General features: G+C 32.6%; 1 protein-coding gene across 1 annotated transcript in view; it reads left to right on the top strand.

Moving 5' to 3' along the window:
• Nucleotides 1-24,617, top strand: part of LOC148278288 (uncharacterized) — a 68,349-nt gene extending 43,732 nt beyond the window's left edge. Inside the window, exon 2 of the mRNA XM_088231637.1 lies at nt 24,599-24,617. Within this exon, the coding sequence (XP_088087763.1) occupies nt 24,599-24,602 (4 nt within the window). The 3' untranslated portion in view covers nt 24,603-24,617. The remainder of the gene's footprint in view (nt 1-24,598) is intronic.
• The last annotated feature ends 665 nt before the right edge of the window (nt 24,618-25,282 follow it).

Below are 25,282 nucleotides of genomic sequence, written 5' to 3'. Positions count from 1 at the left end.
GTTAATGCGACCTTGAAACGCCCGTAGAAATGCCCATCGAATAAATTTGATATTAAACCGTTCGACAGGTGCTTAGGGTTAAAGCAGGTGCATATTGGTTTGTTGGTCCAAACAACAGGCTGCTAAACATACCCGCTTCCTTCTACCCATGTGTCAGGTAGATTTTGTATTATTTCAGATAGTCTTCATGAAATCATAGCCGGCTGCGGTCATTGGGGGTAATTTAAATCTTCTTTATAGGCTTTTAGTGCCGCTTTTGTTTTTAAAGGCGTGCTCCCAACACGCACTTTTCTAACAAATAATTTGTCGATTTAATGATTTAAAAAAATACATATTAATGCATTTGAATGCAGGGTCCTAGGCACAACCCGCGTATGGCCGAAATAAAAAAAATACACATAAAATGCAGTCACTTATTACAGGATAAAATCGTAAAATATATTATATCAACAAAAAATAAAACAGCACTAAATTATGCATAAAACCTCAGCAAAAAAACACTAATAAATAAATTAAACAAAATAACTTTTAAAATTACGTGTAATACTCTTAGCCCATCGCTTGCCCCTTTCAACCATCTGCACAGTTGGACTTCGTTTTATTTTACAAACATTTTATAATAAGAATATACACAATACAATTATAGATCTTTTAAATTTATTCAAAATTGTAAATTCAATATGGGATTGCCCTGAACTATTATCTTTCATCAACTTCAGGGAGGGTGCCTGGAAGAATGACTAACCAGGCGCCACCGTTTTGTAGCAACAATTCACGGACAGTGTATACTTGTAATGCCGTATTAAATAGACTTCATGAACTCGGCAATAGCTATTCCCACGTATCTGATATATTTAGTGTAGGGTATTGTTCCTATCGAACAAACCTTTTGAACTTTTTCAATGATGGTGAATGGTAATTATATTTATTTATTCATGCATTTCATAATATATATATTATATAATATACAGTTTTTGTTCACTTTGCCTAGCTGTGTGAAACAGTACTTATGATGTTCTTGTTGTTTTACTGTGGAATGTTTTATTATTTAAACTTTCTACTGAATATACTGTATAATTTTTAGGTTAATTTTTTAAATATAAATCTTGTATAAATTTTGTTTTTTTTATTTTTATTATAAATCTTGGGTATAAGGAAATTAATGTTTAAAAAATAAATAAAAATTAATCCAAATATGTTAATAAAATAAAAAAATAAAATACGGTCGTATTTATGTGATGTTCATACACTTCAATTGTTTTGTTACTTCTGCTCCAACTAATTATTGTATCCGTGACACTGAATTAAAATATCAAATTGAAACCACAAATCGCACTTGAATGCGTAATTATAATGTATGATAAACATCTACTGATCGAGATAGCAATACGAAATAATGTGAAAACAGCTTCGTTTTTTATTTCGTCTATAATTTTGGAAACATCTAAATCATTAGCTACATTCAACACATGAGCTCCATTGATGTTTTCAAAGATAAAATAGCTGTTTTACATTTAAATAATGTGAAAATATACTAACAGATGTTCTTAAAATACTCCTCGTCTTACTTTTATGATCAGATTAGCTTTAATTTAGTACTTAAGGTGTGAGCATAAAAAAAAATTCTCCTATTGGATTTGGTGCGGCACCAGATTATAATATTATATATTATTATTTTTTAAATGGTGCGGTGTCCTCATTCAAAGCAGTCATAAATCAAAATAAAGATACATTTCTTCGCATATATCTACCTCTTCTGCCTCTAATCTTCCTAAACTCTCTCTTCTCTTCCATCTAATCTGGTGAAACTTAAAGAAGTATCTTTACAGTGTACAATATTATTTTCCTGTTCATTTATATTACTTGTATTGAAGTCTTCCAACTGATGTATTTATGTCTCTGTAAGCTCCTTTCACTTCGGATTTATTGTACTCTCTCCTGATACATCGCTATGAATTAAGCAGTTTATGCATAAGTGTTCGTATGGATCTGTACTCATTAGGTTTCACGATGTTTTATTTATTTATTACCTTATCTTTACACACCATTATAAGACGTGTATTATTTGTACAATAACTTATCAGACCATTCTTTAAACAATGCAATCTCTGAGTTTCCCAGAAAACGCATCCAGCCGATTTCAGATTCAACATTCACACATTTTCTCTTAGTACGACTTGATCCAATTAAAATTATTTTGTGCACACGCAAAGTGTTTTACAACGCCGAAATATTTTATAAGAGTAATTTTATTAAATAATATACGTTTTTACATTTTTACATTTTTTTTTTGCACCACAACAGGCCAGGAGGCCTAATTACCGTGGTGAATTACATCACAGAGCACCCAGGCTTGAGAAAAATCACATTTTAATTTTTGTGTTCTCACCGGGAATCGAACCCGGAACCTTCCGTGCGTGAGTCAAGCGTATTGACCACTACACCACGGAGGCCGTAAATACTATATACGACTACTACTACTACCATCACGCCATTTCCCCGTAGGGATAGACAGAGAGAATGGACCGCCACACACGTCTATCCTGGCATACATTCCTAACTTCTTCCACATTCAGACATCTTGTCATACATGCCCTTCGGTTCTGTCTGCTTTTTACATGACCAGACTTAAGATTTTGGTTTATCTGTTCATGCCACGTCTTCCTTGGTCGTCCTCGTCTCACGTTGCCGTTCATTTTCGCCATATATAATTGTTTTACCATTCTTTCGTCGTTCATCCGTTCTACGTGACCAAACCATCTCAGAGACCCTTTTTTAATCTTATCAATTATACTTGACTCAGATTTACACTCTCGCCTGATTTCATCATTCGTAACCCTGTCATACATTGATTTCCCACACATTCGTCTAAGAGATCGAATTTAACCGCGTTCACTCGGCTTTCATCCTTCCTCTGCCAGTTCCATGTTTCAATTCCATACATAAGTGTTGGGACTAAAACTCTGTTGTGCACTGCCAGTTTACAATCCTTCGTAAAAATGGATCACTTATTTCTCCGGACAAAAGAGATGTGCAAATTGTACGCCGTTGATCTTTATTCATCTCCGACAATAGATGTGGGACCTATATACCCTGCCTGCAAACCTTCCCGATTTCGTGAAGATGTCTTTGAACTCTTGACCAAGTAGCCCGAAGAGTGTTTGCTATTTCCTGAATACTAAGTGAAGGATTTGTTTCCACCAGTGTTTTTAAAGCGTCACTATCAAACCCTAAAAATAATTAATTTCTTATGGGTATACCTAATATTTGTGTTATTCAATCAGCCGTTGATAGGATCAGACTTTGGTTCGTGATATAATATAAAAATATCTTTCTTTTCAGAAATATATTAAGATATATGATATGCGAGTGTTAAAAATTACATCGAAATATCTAGAATCATTGAACTTTTCCATCTTAAGTCATTTTTTACGCGTAATAAGCATTAGGTTAAGGCCTAAATGGCGCCCCTGAGGAACCCTCTCACAAAAAGAGCACCCCGAGGAATCCTCTCAATGGCGCCTAAGAAACATGAAATCATTTATTATATATGTACGTTAAATAATGTCTACCGTTGACACGTTCTGAAGTCTGAGTGCAATAATTAGCAGTTCGCAGTTAAATAATTGGTTTTTTGTTTTCTTACCATTGCAGGAAATGACACGTAAGAATTGACAATGCGTTGCGTTATTCATACTTTATCGGACTACTCATTCGCTATATTACGTCATTTAGAAGCGCAACTGTGGGCGATAAAAGATGAGTGACAATGTTTTTAAGACATGTAGATTTCTTTTAACAAATTCGTGGGTCTGTGAACGCGATTGATAGACGGCCACGTTTCACGTGCCTCTGGATCCTTTGGGCGAATCTGCCTATACACGCGAGCGAAGGTAATCTGCAACTGTATTAACACCCACACTGCCACACTCTTGTGATTATTGTACAGTGCACAGTGCCAACCGGGGTGACTCACGTTAGTCCCACACGGCGTCTATAAACATAAATTTAATTATGCTTGCTAATATCTTTAATCAACTCAAATTAAATTGGATCATTTTGCCTTTCTCTTATTTTTCCAATTAAAAAGTTTGCAATTGTCTTGTTTTATTATTCATGCTATGCCCACTGCGATCTAAACATTCACCAACGATTTGATTCAATGTTAATTAACCATCGTTCTTTTATAAAATATTGTTAGATGGTTCTGGCGTTTTTATTCTCATAATGCAACAGTATTATTTTCATTTTTATTCAATTTCTACGCAAAGTTTTCTTCGGGATTCTCAACTAATTAAAAATATTTTACTTAACAATGATTCATCGAAGCAGACAAAACAAAAAGAAAACAAACCATCACGCCGTTTCTCCGTAAGGGTAGGCAGAGATGATAGAACGCCACATCACTCTATCCTTGCATACATATCTCGCTTCCTCTACATTCATACATCTTCTCATACACACGCGCCGATTATTCCGAATTTTAACATGCTACGTCTTTCTCGGTCTTCCTCTGTTTCTGCATCCATCAACATTTGCAACGTAAATATTTTGAGACGTTTTTTCGCTGCCCATTCGCTCTACATTTCCAAACTAACGCAGAGCTCCATTCTTGATTTTGTCGATAGTGCTTATCTCAGCCCTCAGCCTTATATAATGTACGGATCTCAACATTTGTTATCGTACATAGTTTTACATTTCGACAGCATTCAGCCTACTTTCATCCCTGTTTTTCCAAGTCCATACTTCGTTCCCATACATCAAGGTCGGGACCAGGACTCATTTTCAAAATATTGAAACAATCGTAATTTTATTTTGTTATATTGTAAGATCAAAGCTAGAGTATGCATCTGCAGTTTGGAGTCCCGCTTATAACTGCAACTCATGTGATCTTGAACGAGTACAATGAAATTTTTTAAGATACATTAAATTTAAATTAGGTCTACCTGTGTCAGAAATAAATTATAAATCCTTGATGAATAATATAAATTCAGCATTACTGTTCGCAGGAGGACAATAAATGACCTCTTGTTTATTTATAAACTATTAAATAATAAAATAGATTGCCCAGAAATGTTAACTTTAATAAACTTTCGTATTCCACATAGACCAACAAGACTAAATTTTTTGTTTTACAGTCATCATCATGGTACTAATTATTCATTGAATTCACCAATTATTCGCATGCAGCGACTTGCAAATCAATACAGTGATGATTTAGATTTATTTTATACCACGCCGCTGATGATCAAGTCCTGTGTTTTGAAAAAGAATTAACAATTAAAAGTTCAAAAAACGATTAGTTCTTCACTTTTGTTTTAACTCTTTACTCATGTGTGTATAATTATTTTTTTAATTGATTATTATTTAGTATTAATATTTATATAAACCACGGAGTAAACTTTTTAACTTTCCTTTTAAATCACTTTCTTTTTCTTTTTTTTCTCTCTTTTTATCTTCTCTTCCTCTTTTTTAAAACTGATATTTTCTTCAATTTTCCTTTCTTTTTATATAGGTAAATATTTATATTTGTTACAGGTGTAATTTTTCTTTTTTATAAATAAAATACTGTTTACGATTGTACACTTTTCTTTTTTTTGTTGTTTGATGTTTTTGTTATTTTTTAATATTATGCTATTTTTTGTTGTATTTTTTTTCACTATTTTTATTGTAATTATGTAAAAGGTTCACGGAACCGTAAATAAATAAATATATCACTACGAGCTTCATATTAATTTTCATAACTGCTTATTTTGTTTCCCCAAACTCAAGTAAAAACGATTAATTTTTCCATTTGTATATTTAAACATATTTATCTTTCGCTCTGTTCTATGCTCCAATATTTATGTACATTGGTAATGGCCTACAGAGTATTGTTTAGGACGTTCTAAACTGGGTTTTAAATTATCTCATTGTGTGTTGGACCCACTGTTACTTCTCATGCATTATTCATAGCCAACGTGGGAGTGCTTCTTGGCTTTGAAGTGACCGTGAAGGCAGTCTGGAATTACTTCAGTCATGCGAAATGGTCAAGCGAACACTTTTTTGGATTGGGCATGGTCAAACCACCCAATTCTTCTAAATTACAAAATTGGTAATAGATTACCACTTCCAGATGCAATATAAATTCGTTATTTAATATAATTTATAAATTACATTATTATCATATGACATGTTTAAAATAAGCTTTGGTCTTTGAAAGAAATGTAACTATGACTGAATGTAAGATTGTAGTAAATGGAGATAGTTTGAAACAGGTCGAAGAATTTGTATATCTGGGTAGTATGTTTACTAGAGATGGAAATATGGACAAGGATATTGAAAGGAGGGTTAGTGCCGGTAACAGAGTTAATGGTGCCTTAAAGTCTGTCGTAGCAAATAAGTGTCTATCGCAAGAGGCTAAATTAGCAGTTCATAATGGAGTTCTGGTACCAACCTTAATGTATGGAAGCGAAGCATGGAGTTGGAAAAAAAGGGACGAAAGTAGACTGAATGCTGTTGAAATGCGATCCCTCAGGCGAATGTGCGGAAAAACAATGTATGATAGGTGCCCTAATGTCGAAATTAGAGCAGAATGCAAGGCTGAGTTAAGCATTATCGACAAAATTAAGAAAGGTCTTTTGCGATGGTTCGGTCATGTGGAGCGAATGAATTATGAAAGAACGGCTAAAAAGATTTATGATGCGAATGTGTCTGGTTGTAGAAGTCGAGGAAGGCCGAGAAAGACATGGCATGATCAAGTACAACAAATTCTTGAAAGTGGTCATGTGAAAAGTCGGAATAATCGACGTGCGTGCATGAGAAGATGTATGAATGTGAAGGAAGCAAAGGAAGTGTGCCAGGACAGAGTGGTGTGGCGTTCTATCCTCTCTGCCTACCCCTCCGGGGAAATGGCGTGATGGTTAGTTAGTTTATAAATTACCATCGGTACATATAGAGACGGTATAATTAACTTTTTAGTAGCTCAATCACAAATAATTATCGACGTGCTAATAAGCGACGTGATAACAATTTCTCACCATGGTTGTTTATCGTATTCGCGATCACAATGGAACATCCGCGAACAACTAATTTTAAATGTCAACATATTTACGTTTCGCGATGTATAATCCTGCTGCGCAATCACATATTTGCATTTCACCATATTGAGCAGTACGTTTATTTAGGTTTAACTATAGATTGTAATTTTAAATGGGATGTACATATTGTGTAAGTGATTAAGAGCAAAAAGTAATAGAATGTATATATTAAAATATTATGTCCCTGTTAATACTTTACGAATTATTTATTTATCTCTCTCTGAATCAATAACACGATACGGTATAACTTCCTTGGGGTTATCAAGTGAAACTAATATTAATTTTATTCAAACTTTGCAAAATTCTATGATCAAATTGCTACTACATAAATATGTATACCGCCAGAGACACAATATTTCAATATCATTGATGTATAAATCTGTAATCAAATTATCTGTTAGGGCTCTACTTTGGTACAAATTAATTTGTCAGCATGCGTCTCACTCCGAGTATTAACACAAGTTGGTACATGATTACAACACCAGGTTTGCTAATATGGAAGGACTAGCTGTTCCTAGATATTGCAATAAATATGGCAAAAGGACACTGCAATACAGTATACCTAAAATATTTAACATGTTACCAAACAATATTAAAAATACTGAGTTAAAAACAGGAGTGAGACGTTTGCTCAAATTACGGTTAATAGAAAAAAGTTTTTTGTATTAATGATAGTTTTTAATTTTTGATAATGTAATATGTAATGTTTTTCAAGTGAAATTATTGTTAATGTAGGTTAAGTGTAAATAATCGATGCAATTTTTAAGAACCTGCTGACGAGTTGTATGTATGCAACTCAGCAGGACTTTAATTTAAGACTATTTTGTAAATATTTTTGAAAAAAAATGAAAAAATTAAAGATATCCGCTTATTTTATCCATTTAAGTTTTTCCGCCTTCCTGAATGGTATACGCAAATTATTTAGGTTTGATGAACACACGTTCCTATAATATGATAATATTCATAACTCGATGAATCTATTAAGCAGTACTTATTTTGAAGTAGGCGACTGAACTTGCGATGAACCTACTCTTATGAATATAATACTTCTTCAAAATTTGTTCTTAAATCATGTGGCAATTTTCGTACGTGGGTTTAGAGATGCTTTCAATACTTTTTGTGCAGTTTCCACAGTCAGTTCGGGTACTGTTCGCCTCATTGTTTGGTCGTGACTCGTGACTTTCGTCTTCGTTCACCTCATTTACCATCAATTTACCTGCGCACACAATGTGTTTACGGGAATCTGTCATCTGAGTTATTAATATACTGTGTCGTAATTATAACATGCGAGATATAGCGACACAATACATCCCAACGTGGATGAGACGCACACGCTGTGTCTATTCTCATTGCTGAAACGTGAATTAGCTGCAGTAGTTGTAAGTATTCGGGTATTATTTATATTTGTACAGGTTTGTTTTCTTTATGTGATTCTTGGTTCCCACGTGTCTTATTTAGTTTGTCGCGAGTCAGTGAACCGAACGAACTCGGAACCAAATACACCGCCGTATTTGCTTAAGGGAACGAAATGCTAAATATAAAGCGGAGAATCTTCGCCTTCATCTTTCACTTGTTTGACGTATCTAAATAGTCTTAGCAACACGCTTCTTCACTGGAACATCCACTACGGATCTTGTTTATTTCACGAACCCTTTTAATTTCGACACTGTTTCAAATTTCAACAGCCACTTAATAATGTCACACTCCGGTAATTTTTCACCATTTCTACAATTTTTTCTTGTCGATTCTCGGAATGTCGAATTCATTCGTTTTCTGTGTCTATTTCGGTAACATACGCACTCGCATCCAATATCCAGCAATATGAAGCTCAAGTACAGAGAGCGTCGCAGAATGGTCTGTAGCCTGTGGGCGCAATATATGAGTATCGAGTATAATATTGCGAATCAAAAATAGTCGCCAGATGTTCATTCAGAACGGTTCTAATATCTCTATTCCATCCTCCGCCGTCCGACATTTCGTGTCCCTGTTAATAGTAAAAATCATGATTCTGGCATTGCTACATGACAGTTATCATTTTTTATTGTTGTCGTCGGTATTACGTGCAGCCCATTGTTTAGCTAGTCAAGTTCAGTCAACTGTGTCTCTTTCTCTGGTGTTTCTCCTAGTTTTCGGACTAATTATGTTGTACATTCTATTTTTTATTGCCTTATACGCGAACACATCCGGACTTCCGTGGGCGGATGATAGCAAGTGCGACCGCCTCTTTATTGTGTTCCAGAACTCTGTACCACTTGTTATTATGTCATTAGATAACTTCCATTGTTGGATGGTAATAAAAACACACCTTTTTTATGTTTATCGGACACCGGGCTAGACGATTATGGTAATATCAAACTCTAACTGCATATACCACGAATGAAGAGGTTTAACTTGGTAATAGTCAAGGGTCATTAGATTGGACGTGTGTTAGACCATCCTTTGTTATTACCATTGTAAGTTTTAAAGCGTTTTTATTTTTCATTATGTTTACTTATACTATTGCCTCGCATAATTTTGTAGGTAGTGTGAATAAGCTTATTTATTATAAATACCGCCTAAGCCAATTACAACAGTTATATGAAGAAACGTATGTACAAGAAACTGAACAAAAATAACATAAAACTGTGTAGCAAATAAAATAATGGATAAGGGCAATAAAATAATGTAAAATAATAAAGACTTCGAGCTAAACAGTGCCAATCCATCTTCATCCCACACTGTTTTAGTAGCAAAGAGATCGACGAAAAGCCGGAAGATCTTTACCAAAGAATTCAAAGTTGTGTGACGAATTGACCAATCTGCACATTGGGGCATAATTGCATAATTGTTATCAGAACAACAAGAGAGTTAAAGTCTGTTGATGCATTAAAAATATTATACATGACCCTAGTAAGAAGCCAGTTAGAATATGGGTCCTCAGTTTGGTCTTCTCGTTATGTTACCCATATAAACAGTATGGAGAAGGTCCAACACAAGTTTTAAAGATTTATAAATTTCAAATTAAACATTCCAATTGGAGAGCTTAACTATAAATGTTTAATGGAGCAGTTAAAATTAATATGTATTAGTGATAGAACGGAAATATCAGATTTAATGCCGCTTTTCAAGTTATTAAATAATGTTCTTGACAGTCCCGAACTTTTAAATTGTGTTAATTTTTATGTGAGACAGCGTGGGACGAGACAAAATACTTCTTTTGTTGATTTTCATAGTTCAAACTATGCCAAATACTCACCTATTCCACGGTTCCACATGTTACCAAACAAACATGGAAACCTAGACTTATTTAATTTATCTTCATATCAATTAAAATCATTACTTTTTAATCACTTCTTTTCTAAACCATAAAAATGTACTAAGTGTTATATTTGTTTTACTGTTTATGCTATGATACATCGCCTCTGTTACTTCAATACTTTTTTTTTATTTAAACCCTTTATTTATTGTTTATTTGCTGTATACCATGTTATAATTTCTTATTTAATTTTTCTTTATTATTTCCTTATTTTCTGCTGTTTTTAGTTCATGTACCTATATTTTTTATACTTTGTCAAAGGCGTAAGCCGTCGAAATTAATAAATAAATAAATAATTACAAAATTTGCTCTTAGAAGATTTGATAAATAGCAGATTTTGACTTCTAATGACATGGTTAGGAACATGAAAAGAAATTAATTTACTCAAATATAATGATGATATTAGAAATCTCATTGCTGTAATAAATTATTAATAATTCGGTTAATAAATATGAAAATTATCAAAATTTAAACTAAAAAATAATACCAAATGCCGATAATGCGCTTATTATAGTTGAGTGAACTAACTGGAACTCATCAAATTAAGTAGCTAATGACGTTATGAATAAATTGAAATTATTGTTTGACAAAAATATTTTGTCTTTAAATACGTAAAAAACAAAAATTAGCCCATTTTTCATTAACAAAACTAATTTAGATTCAGCAATAAAAATAATTATTCACCAAAGCAATTGCAACAAAACTAACTGCAATCTTACATGTTCAGTACTAGATACAACAGCGGCCTTCGTGGTGTAGTGGTCAAGACGCTTGACTCACGCACTGAAGTTTCCGGGTTCAATTCCCGGTGAGAACACAAAAAAATAAAAAGTGATTTTTCTCAAGCCTGGGTGTTCTGTGATGTAACCTCCCTGGGGAGGAAATCCAGCCAGTCTGCAAACATTCAATCATACTCGAAACATGGTGAATTGGTGCAGCCGCATGAATCTCACCCACATGATAAAGCTTTCAGCTCTTTTACTTCACAAAAGTCAACAGATGGAAGAGTCGAGGAAATTTGGATGTTCAAACATAGGCAGAATGGCAAATGTTACACAGTATGTTAAGTGGCCACTTAAATCAGCCATTGGCAGATCAATGTTTATGCCTAGATTTCCATATTCCCTTCTCAAAAATGTTTTCCCTCTCTGTTGCAACAAATTAAGACGGTTCGTTTTTTACCATCTTTGATTAAGTTGTCGTCTCTTGATACCCATGACCCGCAATGTCACCTTATCTAATCTGTTCTATTACCTTATTGTACAGAGCTCTATTCTAAGATAACTTTTATCTTCCCTCCTTTCTTGTTTGAAATTCGAGACACTAGACAGGTGGCCACTACGCCTCATCTCCACCTTTTTACCCTATACTTCTATCACCTTTTGTGTTCTGTACATCTCTCTTTCACACCATATAAACGGTTGATCGTTTTTTACTCCTCCCTTTCATTCGGTTTTGGTGTATACGAGGTGTGTTCATAAAATAACGGCGATTTTCGTGTTTTGAAAAAAAAATCATTTATTTATTCGTCTACATTAATGTTGTCTCCTTCAAAATAGTCCCCATAAGATATTATGCCCTTGTGCCAGCGCTTCTTCCAATCCTCGAAACACTTCTTAAACTCGATCTTTGGGATAGCCTGTAGCTCTTTCAGCGATGCGCTTTTAATGTCATCTACACTTGTAAAACGACGGCCCTTTAAGGTTCTTTTTATTTTTGGAAATAGGAAAAAGTCACACGGAGCCATGTCTGGCGAATGTGGAGGCTGGAGCATCGTTACAGTATTGTTTTTGGCCAAAAATTCACCAACTAGCAATGAAGTGTGAGCAGGTGCATTGTCATGGTGCAAAAGCCATGAATTATTAGGCCACAAATCCGGGCATATTTTTCGGATTGCTTCACGCAAACGGCGAAAACTTTTATGGCATGAGCCAATCGATATGCCAACATCATCAGGAACTTCTCCGATTGTGATTCTGCGATCGTTCATAACCATTTTATTTACTTTTTCCACGTTTTCATCGGTCGTTGATGTACTGGGGCATCCGGGCCGTTCGTCACCTTCTCGGCCATCTTGAAAACGCTTATACCACTCGTAAACTCTTGTTTTACTCAAAGCAGACTGACCATAGGCCGTTGTTAACATTTCACACACTTTGTTATACTTAAATACCTAAATTTTATACAAATTCTTTGATCCATTTTTTTAACAAACTAAAAGCGCCGAGCTCATAAAAACACGTCTAACCTTAGCGGCTGCAACAGACAAAGTAAACAACGAATACGACCGAAAATTTTATGATACTTCAGGGGCATGTATACCAACATAATGAAATAAATTGACAATCGGACTCTCCGAACCCACAAAGTTGAAAAATTCCCGTTATTTTCTGAACACACCTCGTGTTGTTTCCAACGCTCGTGCTCCTTTTATTTATTTTTTTTTAGCCCTTACCTGTTCAGGTTTGGTTTTATATTCTTGTTATTTGATCGTTAGTTATTCAGTTTACGAACGAAACAGTTCTCGGCTGTTTATTATCGGTTTTATTCTCTTTTTGGATAAGTTTCGGGTTTCCTGTACACAATTTCTTTGTTATTCCGCTATCAATTTGTATTCTTGCGAATTTGATTTGAATCAAATTAAATATTTTTTTATTATTATTCAAAGCTTTGTGGTCAATCTTTTTAACAGTTATTAATTATTTGTAAATAACCATATATCGAGGCTTTACCGACAGAATGCATTTAGTCATTAAAACATGTTACAACAGAGATGAAGAATATTTAAGGAAAGGTAATTTAATTTAATTAAATTACAAATTTAAAAGAATCACTATGTAAAGCGCCCTTGAGGTATTTTGTTACGAAAATGGCGCTATATAAGTTATCCATAATAATAATAATAATAATAGTTATATAGATTTCTAGGCATCTACAGGGCTTATGACCTGTCATCGGCTGGTTTAAGTGGCCACTTTACGAACTGTGTAACATTTACCATTCTGCCTATATTTGGACATCCATATTCGATAGAGACGCCCTTTATCTCTATTGCATAAAACAAAAGCGTTGCAATTTTTTTATGTGGTTTTTAGTTTAACAACAAACGTGTAACGGGCGGTTTCGAATTGCGCTTGCAATTCTCGACCTGAGTACATTCGGCCCGTTGTATCGCTGTAAACTGAAGCTAACTTTAATTTAATAAAATAATATAATGATTTTTGTGCCGGTGGCTAAGATTGTGATAGTCAATAATCGATATTCTAAGATATTTGAGAAGTTAACCTTTCTATTGACCTTCCCGTATGGAGATGCTTTTACGATCCTTTGTGGCTGACGCTCATACTGTTATGTTAGCTCACCGCTTTGGTGTATGGTAGTTTGAAAGATGCATTATAATAATTAAGAAATACGTTATTTGATTTACGATTAAGTAATAGTCACGATCGATTATTTTAATTTTAATTTATTTTATTTTATTAATTTTTCCCGCCCATAAGGCTTTTACATACATGGAAGTTATTAAACTTCTTAGATTTTCACGGCCGTTAAGATGCACAATAAGTTTTTCTGGGTTATTATGCCGTGTGTCGTTCGTACTCTCTACCGACGTTTCGGATCGCGTTACAGCGTCCATCATCAGGGTTGATGTTATTTGTGTATGACTACGACACGGTACAAGTCCCAAATACATAACATCACACAAAAACGACTACGACACGGTAAAAATTCTAAGTACCTAACGTAACACATATTCATACACAAATAACATCAACCCTGATGATGGACGCTGTAACGCGATCCGAAACGTCGGTAGAGAGTACGAACGACACACGGCATAATAACCCAGAAAAACTTATTGTACATGGAAGTTATATAAAACATCATTTTATAAACAACATAAAAAAATAAAAAAAACAATATAAAGCAATAAAAGATAGAACAGTGTTTAGAAGTTAAGTTGGTATAAAAAAAGAAAATCAGTATATATAATCAACATAAATTTCAAAAAATACAATATAAAGAAATTAAAGATAGGACCAGTGTTAAGAAGTGTAGTTGGTATATTTTTTTTAAAAAAAGATGAGTGTATAAACAATTTAAATTTAAAATAATACAATATAAAGAAATAAAATATAGAACTGTGTTTAGAAGTTTAGTTGGTTTTAAAAAAAATAAATAATAATATTTTTTTAAAAAAAGCTAAAGAAATGCAGTTAAAGGTTAAAAGCAGCTTGGTACATAATGTTATAAAATACAATATAAGCAGAATATTAAGTTCTATTTGATATGGAACATATACATTGTAGTGTCTAGAGTCGATTATTGTAATGGTATCTATGCAGGTCTACCAATGAACAAAATGACTCGCCTACAATCTGTATTGAATGCCGCAGCGAGACTTATTTTCGGAATCTCTAAGTTCAGTCATATCACTCCACTACTTCGGGAACTACACTGGCTACGTTTTCCACAGAGGGTCGAATACAAACTCTGTCGGCTCATGTATAAGTCACTGCACAACTCTGCTCCGGAATATCTAAGGGAACTATGCATTCCAGATGAACTAGCTGACAGGCGCCTAACGCTTAGATCAGCTACGTCTACGGCGAGAGGAAAAGTTATTTTACCTCTACGCAAACAGCGCACTAAATTTAGTGAACGCGCATTTGCGGTCGCAGGCCCTATGGCATGGAATGCTCTCCCAGCAGAGGTGCGAGGCTGTGAAAGAGAAGTGATGTTTCGGAAAAAACTTAAAACCCACTTGTTCTCTAAATCATTTGAATAAATCCGTAGCATGTGACAACAAAGTAAATTATTTTTAAAAGAATCACTATGTAAAGCGCCCTTGAGGTATTTTGTTACGAAAATGGCGCTATATAAGTTATCCATAAAAATAATAATTGATATTTAAAATTTACAAGATTCACGTTAAAGATATCGATGTTAGCATATTGGTTCGCAAGCATATGCATCCGCATTACAGGCGAATCCGCGCTGTAATTATAAATAAATTATAAATACAGATGCAGGTTACACTCCATAATCGCTATTTTTTGTAAGATTTCAATTAATTTTTAACAAAGACAATTTATTCGTACTGAATATTAGTGTTAAATATTTTTTGACACAACTGTTACCTATTTGTGGAGAGTATTTATTATTTATTTAAGAACATTTACAGTTTTTAACAAAACGAACTGGGTCAGTGATCTTTTACAACTCTCTACCAAGAGCATACAAATTACGAAAAATATTTGCATGATCAGATAAATCATGACGCTAAATACGGTCGCGTTTAAAGTAGAAATACTGTCAAATAAATCTTCTTTTTTTATTTTTCCTCGTGCGCTCCTCAGTGGAGCATCACCAGATGCCTCTAGGAGACCCTGTCGCCAGCCAGCAACTCTCACCTTCTCTCGCATGAATCCCGTGTCCTTTACTTTCGCCTAGTAAAGCCGAAAGATGGTCGTCGTTAAAAAATCTACAGTAATATTTTTTTCTATAGTCTCTTTTACCAGGCAAATATATATTTATTTAACACAATACCCAACAACCTGAAAAAGAAAATCTAGTGAACAGTAATCCGCCTCGTAGTGTAATGGTTGGCACGTTCGCTTACCATGCTTTAAGTGCCGGATTCGATCCCTAGCATAAATACTAATTGCCATGTGCCAATAATTCAAATATTAACGAATAACACTACAACGTGTTAGTTATTGGCACAGTGCCAATATCTGATTTTGTACATTTTTTTCTTTGTATAGTTGTCTCTCATTAAAAAATATAATTTCTTAGTAAAATAATCACATTTGATACAAAACTAGCTTAATAAACATGTATTCATTCACTGGTAAAAATAATATAGTTAGGTTTTGTACTAACCTTGCGGAAAATTAAAGTTCAACACAGCTCTGTCTTTGAAAAAATCTTAAGAAACTCTCGATTTCTCTCACGTTTTAGTAGAGCACATTGACAGATGGTTTTAAATAGGAATACCAACATAGTAACAACGAATAATTGTAGCCAGTATTAAGAATATAATTAAACATGATAAATTCAATACTAAAATTACTAACCATCTTTTTTAGTTTGAATAAGAGTGCCAATTACCGGGGGGGTGCCGACAATACCTCGTTTTACCCTAGATTCTAGATCAAGTTAAATATAATAATATATAAAATTTGACAAGATAATATATTTTTTTAATAAGACACACTGACAAAAAAAAATTATAAATCACGCGCAAACTCTTAATTGCTGCTCCAACTGGCTCCTTCCCATTTTTAAAAGCCACTCTTTTGTATGAATTTTTAATTTGTTTACAGCTTAGCATAATATATCTTGCGGGGTTTATGTTGGTGTTAGAATAGTTTGATAAGCAAGAATACTGTCACCATGAAAACTGCTGGAGGAAGCGTCGCGTGGGTGTTGTATGTTATGCTGACGTACTACATAGCCACAGCGGCCTCCAAATGAATAAACAATGAGAATCAACCATATCGCAATACTCGACTTTTGTCCAAAATCTTTATTTACGAAATAAATAGCCATTTGTGTGTTTATTTTACACTTGGTTTATGTAGGTAATAGATACCTTGGCTCTTTTTTACTCGAAGTCGGAATGTAATCACCATTATTGAATAATTAATAATATGTCTGTATCAAAAATGCTGTTTTCAGAGTTAAAACAGGTACAAACATAACTAAAATATCAAAATCGACACTTTTCTAGGTCTTTGTGAACTGGGTTAAGTTTGTATCAAATGGTTTTTGTTTTTTTACGTTGCCTAATTATTTGTTTTATTTAAATATTCTTATAGTTCAAACTAAAGCACATTCTTGTAATAAGAATATATATATAAATGTATGTATTATTTATAAATTGTTTAATACGCCTTATTACCTCAATATATAAAAAGCGTTTTTTGCTTTAACCACGTCTGTAGCACAATCACAAATAACTATCGACGTGCTTATTAGCGACGTGATATCAATTTCTCACCAGGGTTGTTTATCGTATTCGCGATCACAATGCAACTTCTGTGAACACCCAATATTAAATATCAACATATTTACGTTTCGCGACGTATAATCCTGCTGCGCAATCACATAGTTGAATTTCACCAGTGTAAATATGGAAAATATTTAAAAACTGCTTTTTTTTATTTATTTATTTATTATTTATCATGCTATTTATTGCATTTAGTCGGCGGTTGGCAAGCCAAACGTCAAGAAAAGCTGTCGCCATAGCAATTGTAATTTAATTTTTCCTTTTTTGTATTAGATGCTCCTTACTATTTTGCAAATGCAATATATTGTATTATTGTTTAAAGTAAACGCCGGTTTATTGCCAGTGAACTGTATTTATTTACGAGAAAAACTGAAAACAAACCGACGCGAGCGTTGACTTATGACTGCGATAACTTAAGCATGTTCATTATTGTTCATTATGATCGCTCAAATGCTTGGCATGTTTTTAAGCACGTCGATAGTTATTTGTGATTGAGCTACTGATGATATCGGCTTCGACGAAACCTTACTGGACCCTTTAAAGAAGAAGAAAATCAAAGCTAAAAATACGCGTGTTATTTATTAGATAAATTGCAATTTGACTAATAAATATCAATAAACAATCTATTTTTATTATATTCATCCATATATGTCCAAATTGATCGATTTATTATAGTAAAAAGTAATTCGATTGTAGAAAATACGTACTCCATTTTATGACTGATGATATTTTTATTTATTTCTATTAAAATAAATTAAATCACAATCTGCTAGTAAATAAGAGAGCGTTTGCTTTCTTAATAAAATGATTATAATGCATAGATGGTAAACGCGTTTATATTTTGTTCTGTCACAATTTCTTCATTAGAGAAATATGATGATGGAGTTAGAAAACCTCATTGTACGGTGGGGTGAGACTAAAGTTTAGAGGGATGTATTTAGAAGCGACGGACTTTTGGAGGGTGCTCTGTAAAAACCACTCGAATTAAAATCTGCAGTGGATACACAAGCCTTACTTTGAAGCAACATTACCTCAAAAGCCTCCGTTTTTAATTTCCTAAGTGGAAAGCGGCACATGGAAAGTTTTTAACATTATTCAAACTTTAAAATACTTTATTTATAGCTAAAAGCAAAACAAAAAACATGAACGATAAAGATACGAACTCTTTTTTTCCTATGATTTATTTTGCTACCCTGTAATAATTAGTAATATTTTTGTGTTTTTTTAAATATTTTTTATTTCCTTTTTTAATTACTATAAAAAAAATACCATATTATCTTTTACAGAATATCTGATTTTTCCTTTCTTATGTTACACAAAAATATTATAACTGTCCATTATTTATTATAGGAGCAAAAATTCATTAACATTTTCTTGTAAACCCACGAACAGGCCATGTCTTTGTGGGACTTTTTTGTTTACTATTTTTACTATTAATATACTATATTTCATTTTTATGTAATTATGCTTTATTTTTTTTAATACTCTGTTTTATCATTTATGTTTATTGTAAAAAAACAACAAAAAAAAAATTTTTTTTTTTTTAAATTGGAGTAATGTGTCGTAACATGCCACTGGCCACAGATAGAAATATAAGGAGAGTTGTCTATGCATATTATTTTAAGCCCCCCCCCCCCCTTATCCACTCCAGTTCCAGACACTGACAGATAAAAGTGAAAACGAATTACATCTTACATCTCGAATTTCTTTAATTATTTTATGGTTTTCAGCCTCTTCTAAATATTAATTTACTATGATAATGATAAATTGAATTATCAATTTATCATGAAAATTATAATCACAACCCGTAGCGTTTGATAAGTGACAGGACGCCGAAAATGTAAACAAACGACACATAGAAAAAGGAAGCTATTTACAATAATCCAAAAAATCCATAGACATTTATGAAAACAATCTGATGACATCACAAAACATCCGAAGACGTCATACTTGATGACGTCACGAATTGTTTGTTTTTTGCACCATTCAAATGATAAGAATTTAATCCTTTATATCTCTCTTATTTCTAAACAGATTTTAATAAGAACTGTACCGATCGGCTTGTGATTTTTTAGATTAATTTATTAGCTTAATTACGCATTTGCGTGTAGTCGTTGAAATTTGTGTTATTTTTTTAAAGTAACCAATAATCCAACATCAGTGGACTTGTTTTTATTTCATACGTCATTATGGCCCAGTTTTCATATTCATTCAATACCCACCCGTGATCAAAGTTTACTCACTTTTTCCACTAGAAATCTATTTCAGTTTGGAGTGTAATGTCTTAAGGCCGACGACGATTGATGCTTGAGAAAAGCTTTTAGCTCGTAGAATGGAAATACGTACGTACGTACGTTTTAAAGCTATGAAATATCAAAAGACTTAACGATACCGTAAAGCAACTTTCAAGACTAAGATTCGTGATACCGGATTACCTTTCGTTCCAAAGCACACATATTTACAATCGATTTGGGTGTTTTTGTTTATGTTGAATATCACGCCTGAAAACCCGCATCCGTCCAATAACAGCGTAGTATGTTTGCCTAAAAATAATAGTTTATTTTTAATTTTACAGCAGACTTTTAATTTTACAAGTTTGAAAGTCTTCGCTTGAAAACATTACATTTTAAAGCACTTTTGGAATTTAATTAAAAGCGATAGCTAAGTAATTGATGCGACCTACAATTGGTTTATTTATTCAACGGCTTATGCGTTTAACAAAATATAAAAAATAATCATAAATGCAAAATACAAAACGAGAAACATTCGTGTATTTAAACAAAATGAAAAAAAATATAAATAAATATATCAATAGTAACAATATAGAAATAAAAAAAAAACGATTATAAACAGGAATTTTCGTCTAAATAGATTGCATTTCGTTGCAACAGAGAGGGGAAACATTTTTGAGAAGGGAATATGGAAGTCTAGGCATTTACAGGGCTTATGACCTGTAATTGGCTGGTGTACGTGACCACTTTACAAACTGTGTGACATTCACCATCCTGCCTATGTTTAAACATCCACATTTCCGCAACTCTTCCATATGTTGACTTTTGTGTAGTAAAAGAGCTGAAACCTTTATCACCTGGGTGAGATCCGGCTGAACCGATTCACCTACTGGGCAGCGCCTAAAAAGAGCAATTTTCTAATTTTATACGTCCTTTACCAGTTAGTTAATTCAACAATGTTTTGAGTATATCCAAATGTCTGCAGACTGGCTGGAATTCCTCCTTTGGGAGTTATTTAGATCCATTTTTTTTGGAACGGAGAGAGAAAACATTTTTGAAAAGGGAATATGGTAGTCTAGGCATTTACAGGGCTTCTGACCTGTCATTGGATGGTTTAAGTGAGCATGCAACGAAAACTGGCCAACTCAGAATTCTTGTTTGTTGGCAAATCAAGATTTAAGTTTTTACATAAATAGACACAAACTATTAGTTTTGCTATTTAGAACACTTTTGATTTGACGTTTCTTTTTCTTTACAAAGACAAAGTATGTTTATTTATTTATTTTCAAATACAGGAATTTAGGTACATTTGATTGTATATATTTTAGCTCTTTAGGTGAGCTTAAATGTTTTGCAAAATTTCAACATGGTATAATACTAAATTTGATTAGACGCTTTGGATTACAATACAATTAATATATATTTTTCAAAAGTATAGCTTAATTTATAAAACAATAATAATGTAATATACAAAAAAAAATACAAAAAATGTTATTTAAATAAATTGTTGGTAAAAATCATACAATTGACATAAGAAAAATACAAACATTTATTTAAAACAACAATAACGCAAAATTAAGAAACTAAAAGTTATAAAATAAAAAAAGAATTAAAAAATTGAATACTTTAAATTTTATAATAATTAATGAAAACATTATATTTTTTTTTTTTAAATACTTATAGAAATTTTATAAGAGATAAAACTATATAATGATGAAAAGAGAAACAAAATAAATTATATTACCAGTAATATTTGTAAGCAAAAATGTAAATCAAATCGGAATCGGGTTGTGGTCCCGTGGCTAGTGTTTCGGACTCACGGATCAAAGGTCCGTGCTTCGAATCCCACTCTACCCCAACTTGATTCCCATTTTCTACTAGTGAGCTATTTACAACTCGTTGAAAATGGCCCTCAAAATGAAATATTTGCGTAAACTATTAGAACGCAAATATTTCCTTTTCCTTGAAAAAAAAAAAAATGAAGTATTTTGTTCAGTACGAGTTTAAAACAAAATAAAGATACGTTAAAATAAGTTATTAGCAAAATCATCTCATTAGCAATGTATTATGTTAGTATGGAAATGTTTTGATTTTGTCCATAAATATGGAAATCCTTTAGCTGATGTTCATAAACCGATTTGGCCAATATGCAAATATCAATTTTGTAAAAAAAACTTTGAGATATATACCCGTATGCAGAGACAAAACTTAAGGTGAGGAAAGTACATTCTAATCTCATATGCAGAGAATAACCCGAAGGCGAAGACAATAGAATGTACTTACTTCACCTTAAGGTTGCATACGGGTAATAGTGAACTTGGACTAGCACTAAAACTGTGTGAAAAAATCTCTAAATCGTAAAAAATTTACTTGGCTTTAGCTGTATGCTCACAATATGACATTTACTTATTAAATTCTTTCAATTTATTTTGTCCCAATAAATTCATCCTTGAATGCTTATACAATGAACGTCGCTGTCATGCGTTGGGTCCTGTTATTTTTCATCATCTTGATTGCATTTTGGTTGCATTGGAATGCAGTCAAACGTCCTGTCCATTGTACTGAACGGTAACTGGTCAGATTTATTCGCTTATTATTCACAGGCAACCCGGCATCAGAATAAGTCTTATTTTATCGTTTAACGATCAATACTAAATTAAACCTTATTCATGAAATTGAATTACCCGTATTTATACGCTGTGGTTGCAATAAATCAATCGCTTTAATTACATGAATTATTACGTTATTACATGTTTGGAAAAATATTTAAGAAAGTGCCTATTTATTGATTTAAAAACATGTATTGTTCCATTGAACAATTGAAAACGTTTTTTTTTATTTACTTGGGATTTTTACCAAAACATGAAACGTCGGCCTAAAACAAATTATAATAAGTATACCTGTAAACAAAAACAGAAAGGACAATATACAGCAAAATGTACACAGACAAAATAATAATGCGAATATCCAAGAATAACGTAAAATTAATCATATTTGTACTAATTAACACATACGTAAACTAGTAATTTTTATACATAAATTAAAATAAGCATTTTCAAATACATACCTGGATAAACCGCTTCGAGCCATTGATATGCCTATATTCCATTTTTAATTAGTATTTTAACAAAGTATTTCATATTTTTCTTTCTCATCGAAATTTGAACAACCTGTAAAAACCGTTGATTTATTTTATGATGATTTTTTTTGAATATTTTTTTTCAATCATTGTACTATGTACGTGAAATATTTTTTCATACTAAATTAATTTAAGAGTCCTCACTAGGAAAACCTATTTTAAGGAGGACTATACTGTACTATCAGTTGATTTTTAAATATTTTTTTATAAACCGTATTTTCAGACGTTATTATTAATAATCAAAAATGAACAACTATCCGGGTGATTCTAAATCCACCGAAAATCTTAAAAGATTATTTCTTATTTGTGAATTTAAGCATCAATATTTTTTTTATGTCTGTAATAAATTACAATGAACTGCAATCAAGATTTTTCACAAAAAAATAATTTTATCGTCTTATAAAAATTAATGCTTTATTTTTTTTTAATCCAAAAATAGCCACGGTGAAAAAACATAAAAGCTTATCACCCTTTTCCTTTGAATTCTCTCACGGAGAAGATTAAACACCAATCCTTATTTATCCTTTTCTCTTCCTCGTCCTATTTTCGTGTCTAAACTCCTTCTGTTATTCAACCTTTGTTCATTCTATTCTTACTTAATATCATTTAAAGCTCCGACAAAGTCTAACAAATCGTAGGCCTGAGGAACGTACGAGTAGAATCAAATTGACGTTTAAGCCTTTTGAATGGTAAAATGCTCGACATTTTATATCTGAATCATTGTGTAGATTAGGAAAAAGTATTTTACTCTTAAAATTATTTGTTAATTGAAAACATCTACATAATAATGTTCTCTGCATAATAATGTTCTCTGCATAATAATGTTCTCTACATTACTTTAGATGTCAACATTCGTTATTTTTTCAACAGAGAGTTTAAAGTAAAAATGTATATGTCGCCGCAGAATAGTTCAATCAGCCACTTGACTTGAGCGGCTAGGCTGTTAATTAATTGCCGGCATTCACCTGAATGGCTAGACCGTTCGTTGAATGAATTAAGATAACTCAACGTTCAACGTGTTGGCTGGTTGTAAGCTAGCCCTCAAACGGCCCAATCAAAAGCCGCCGGGTTAGGTTAGGATAGGTTGGATTAAGTTTAATAATAATAAAAAATGTTTTTTTTTTTACTTAACTTGTTAAGTTAAGTTAAGGAAAAAATCATGTTTTTTTATAATTAAACTTAACCCAGCCTATCCTAACCTAACCTAACGATTATTACTGTGTATGAAAAATAAAGGCTTAAGCGATGTTCAACCCTTTCGTTAAACGTTCATTCAACGAACGGCCTAGGTATTTAGTTAAATGCCGGCGTTTAATGAACAGCCTAGCTACTCAATTCAGTTGCTAATTCAACTATTTGGCGGCGAAATATGCATATTTATGTATTTCTAAAACAGTTTCTACAAATGTTGAGGCTGCCATAAGGATATATTGTAAAAAAAAAACTATCGTGCAAAAATTCTTTTTTTTCTCTTGCCATTGGTTAATTATTATTCTTTTTTATTTTTTAGGAATATTTAGATTTTATGTTATTTTAGTTATTATGCTTTATTTCCATATTGTTTTATAAAACTAAAATATGTTTTTTTTGTCTTATATGGTAAAATTGACTGGCTCTTCACCATTTAGCCTTTTACTGGGTAAAAAAATGTTGTCGTGTTGATGACTTAATTGGATTTTTTTTCTTTTGTTGAGCACGTCATTTATCTACACTCTGTACTTTCCATCTTATCATTTTAAATATGTAATATTTTTTAAGAACAATTTTTGTAATATGTAATATGTTTTATTAACACTAATAATTTCATTTTTTAATTGTTTTATTTTTCTTTTGTTTCAGGTAAGGATTTTTTCACACATCATTCTTTATACTTCAGTGTGGTAATATTATGCATGTATTCAATAAAATATCCCAGGGCCGCAATTACAAACGCTGTCTCCATCAGTACATATCTAAACGGTATAAAGTATAATCGAAGTTCATTTGTGTACGAAAATGTGTATGTTTGTATGGAATTTTATGTTCATATTCGTCCAGAAACCTTTCAAATTCAAATTTATGCGCAGAAAACTTTATTTTACTTTGTAGATAAAATTGAAGATACATGTGTTATCTTCCCATTGTAATACGGACCCAGGGTACGTATTTTGATGGGAAGTTAAAATTTATTTTCAATTTTATTTATGTTTTTAATTTATTTTATTTTATATAAAATTCACCCTTCCGACGCCTTTCATATAAGTCATCAAAAGATCAATCCCACAATCATGCATGCAGCACTGCTTATTTAAAGGTACGGCATGGTACGGCACGTATTGCGTTACCACACTATACTTGAACGCATTGTTTGTTAGGAGCGCACTCGGTGAGCATGACGTGTGACGTCAAAGCGACGAGGCGCCAACAGCGAGCCATTTTGTATGTACTCGTTTTTAAACCCGAAAATTATGCTTGAAAACTTGTTTTTTATACTTTGATAATTATATTATTCGAATCGTAAAAATTCGCTCTAAATGTTCATTA

The sequence above is a fragment of the Micrasema longulum genome, unplaced genomic scaffold, assembly GCF_059751315.1.
Source record: "Micrasema longulum isolate JH-2025_06_02 unplaced genomic scaffold, ASM5975131v1 h1tg000899l, whole genome shotgun sequence".
NCBI lineage: Eukaryota > Metazoa > Arthropoda > Insecta > Trichoptera > Brachycentridae > Micrasema > Micrasema longulum.
Note: the sequence above shows the minus strand (reverse complement) of the source record. Positions and strands in the feature narration are given on the sequence as shown.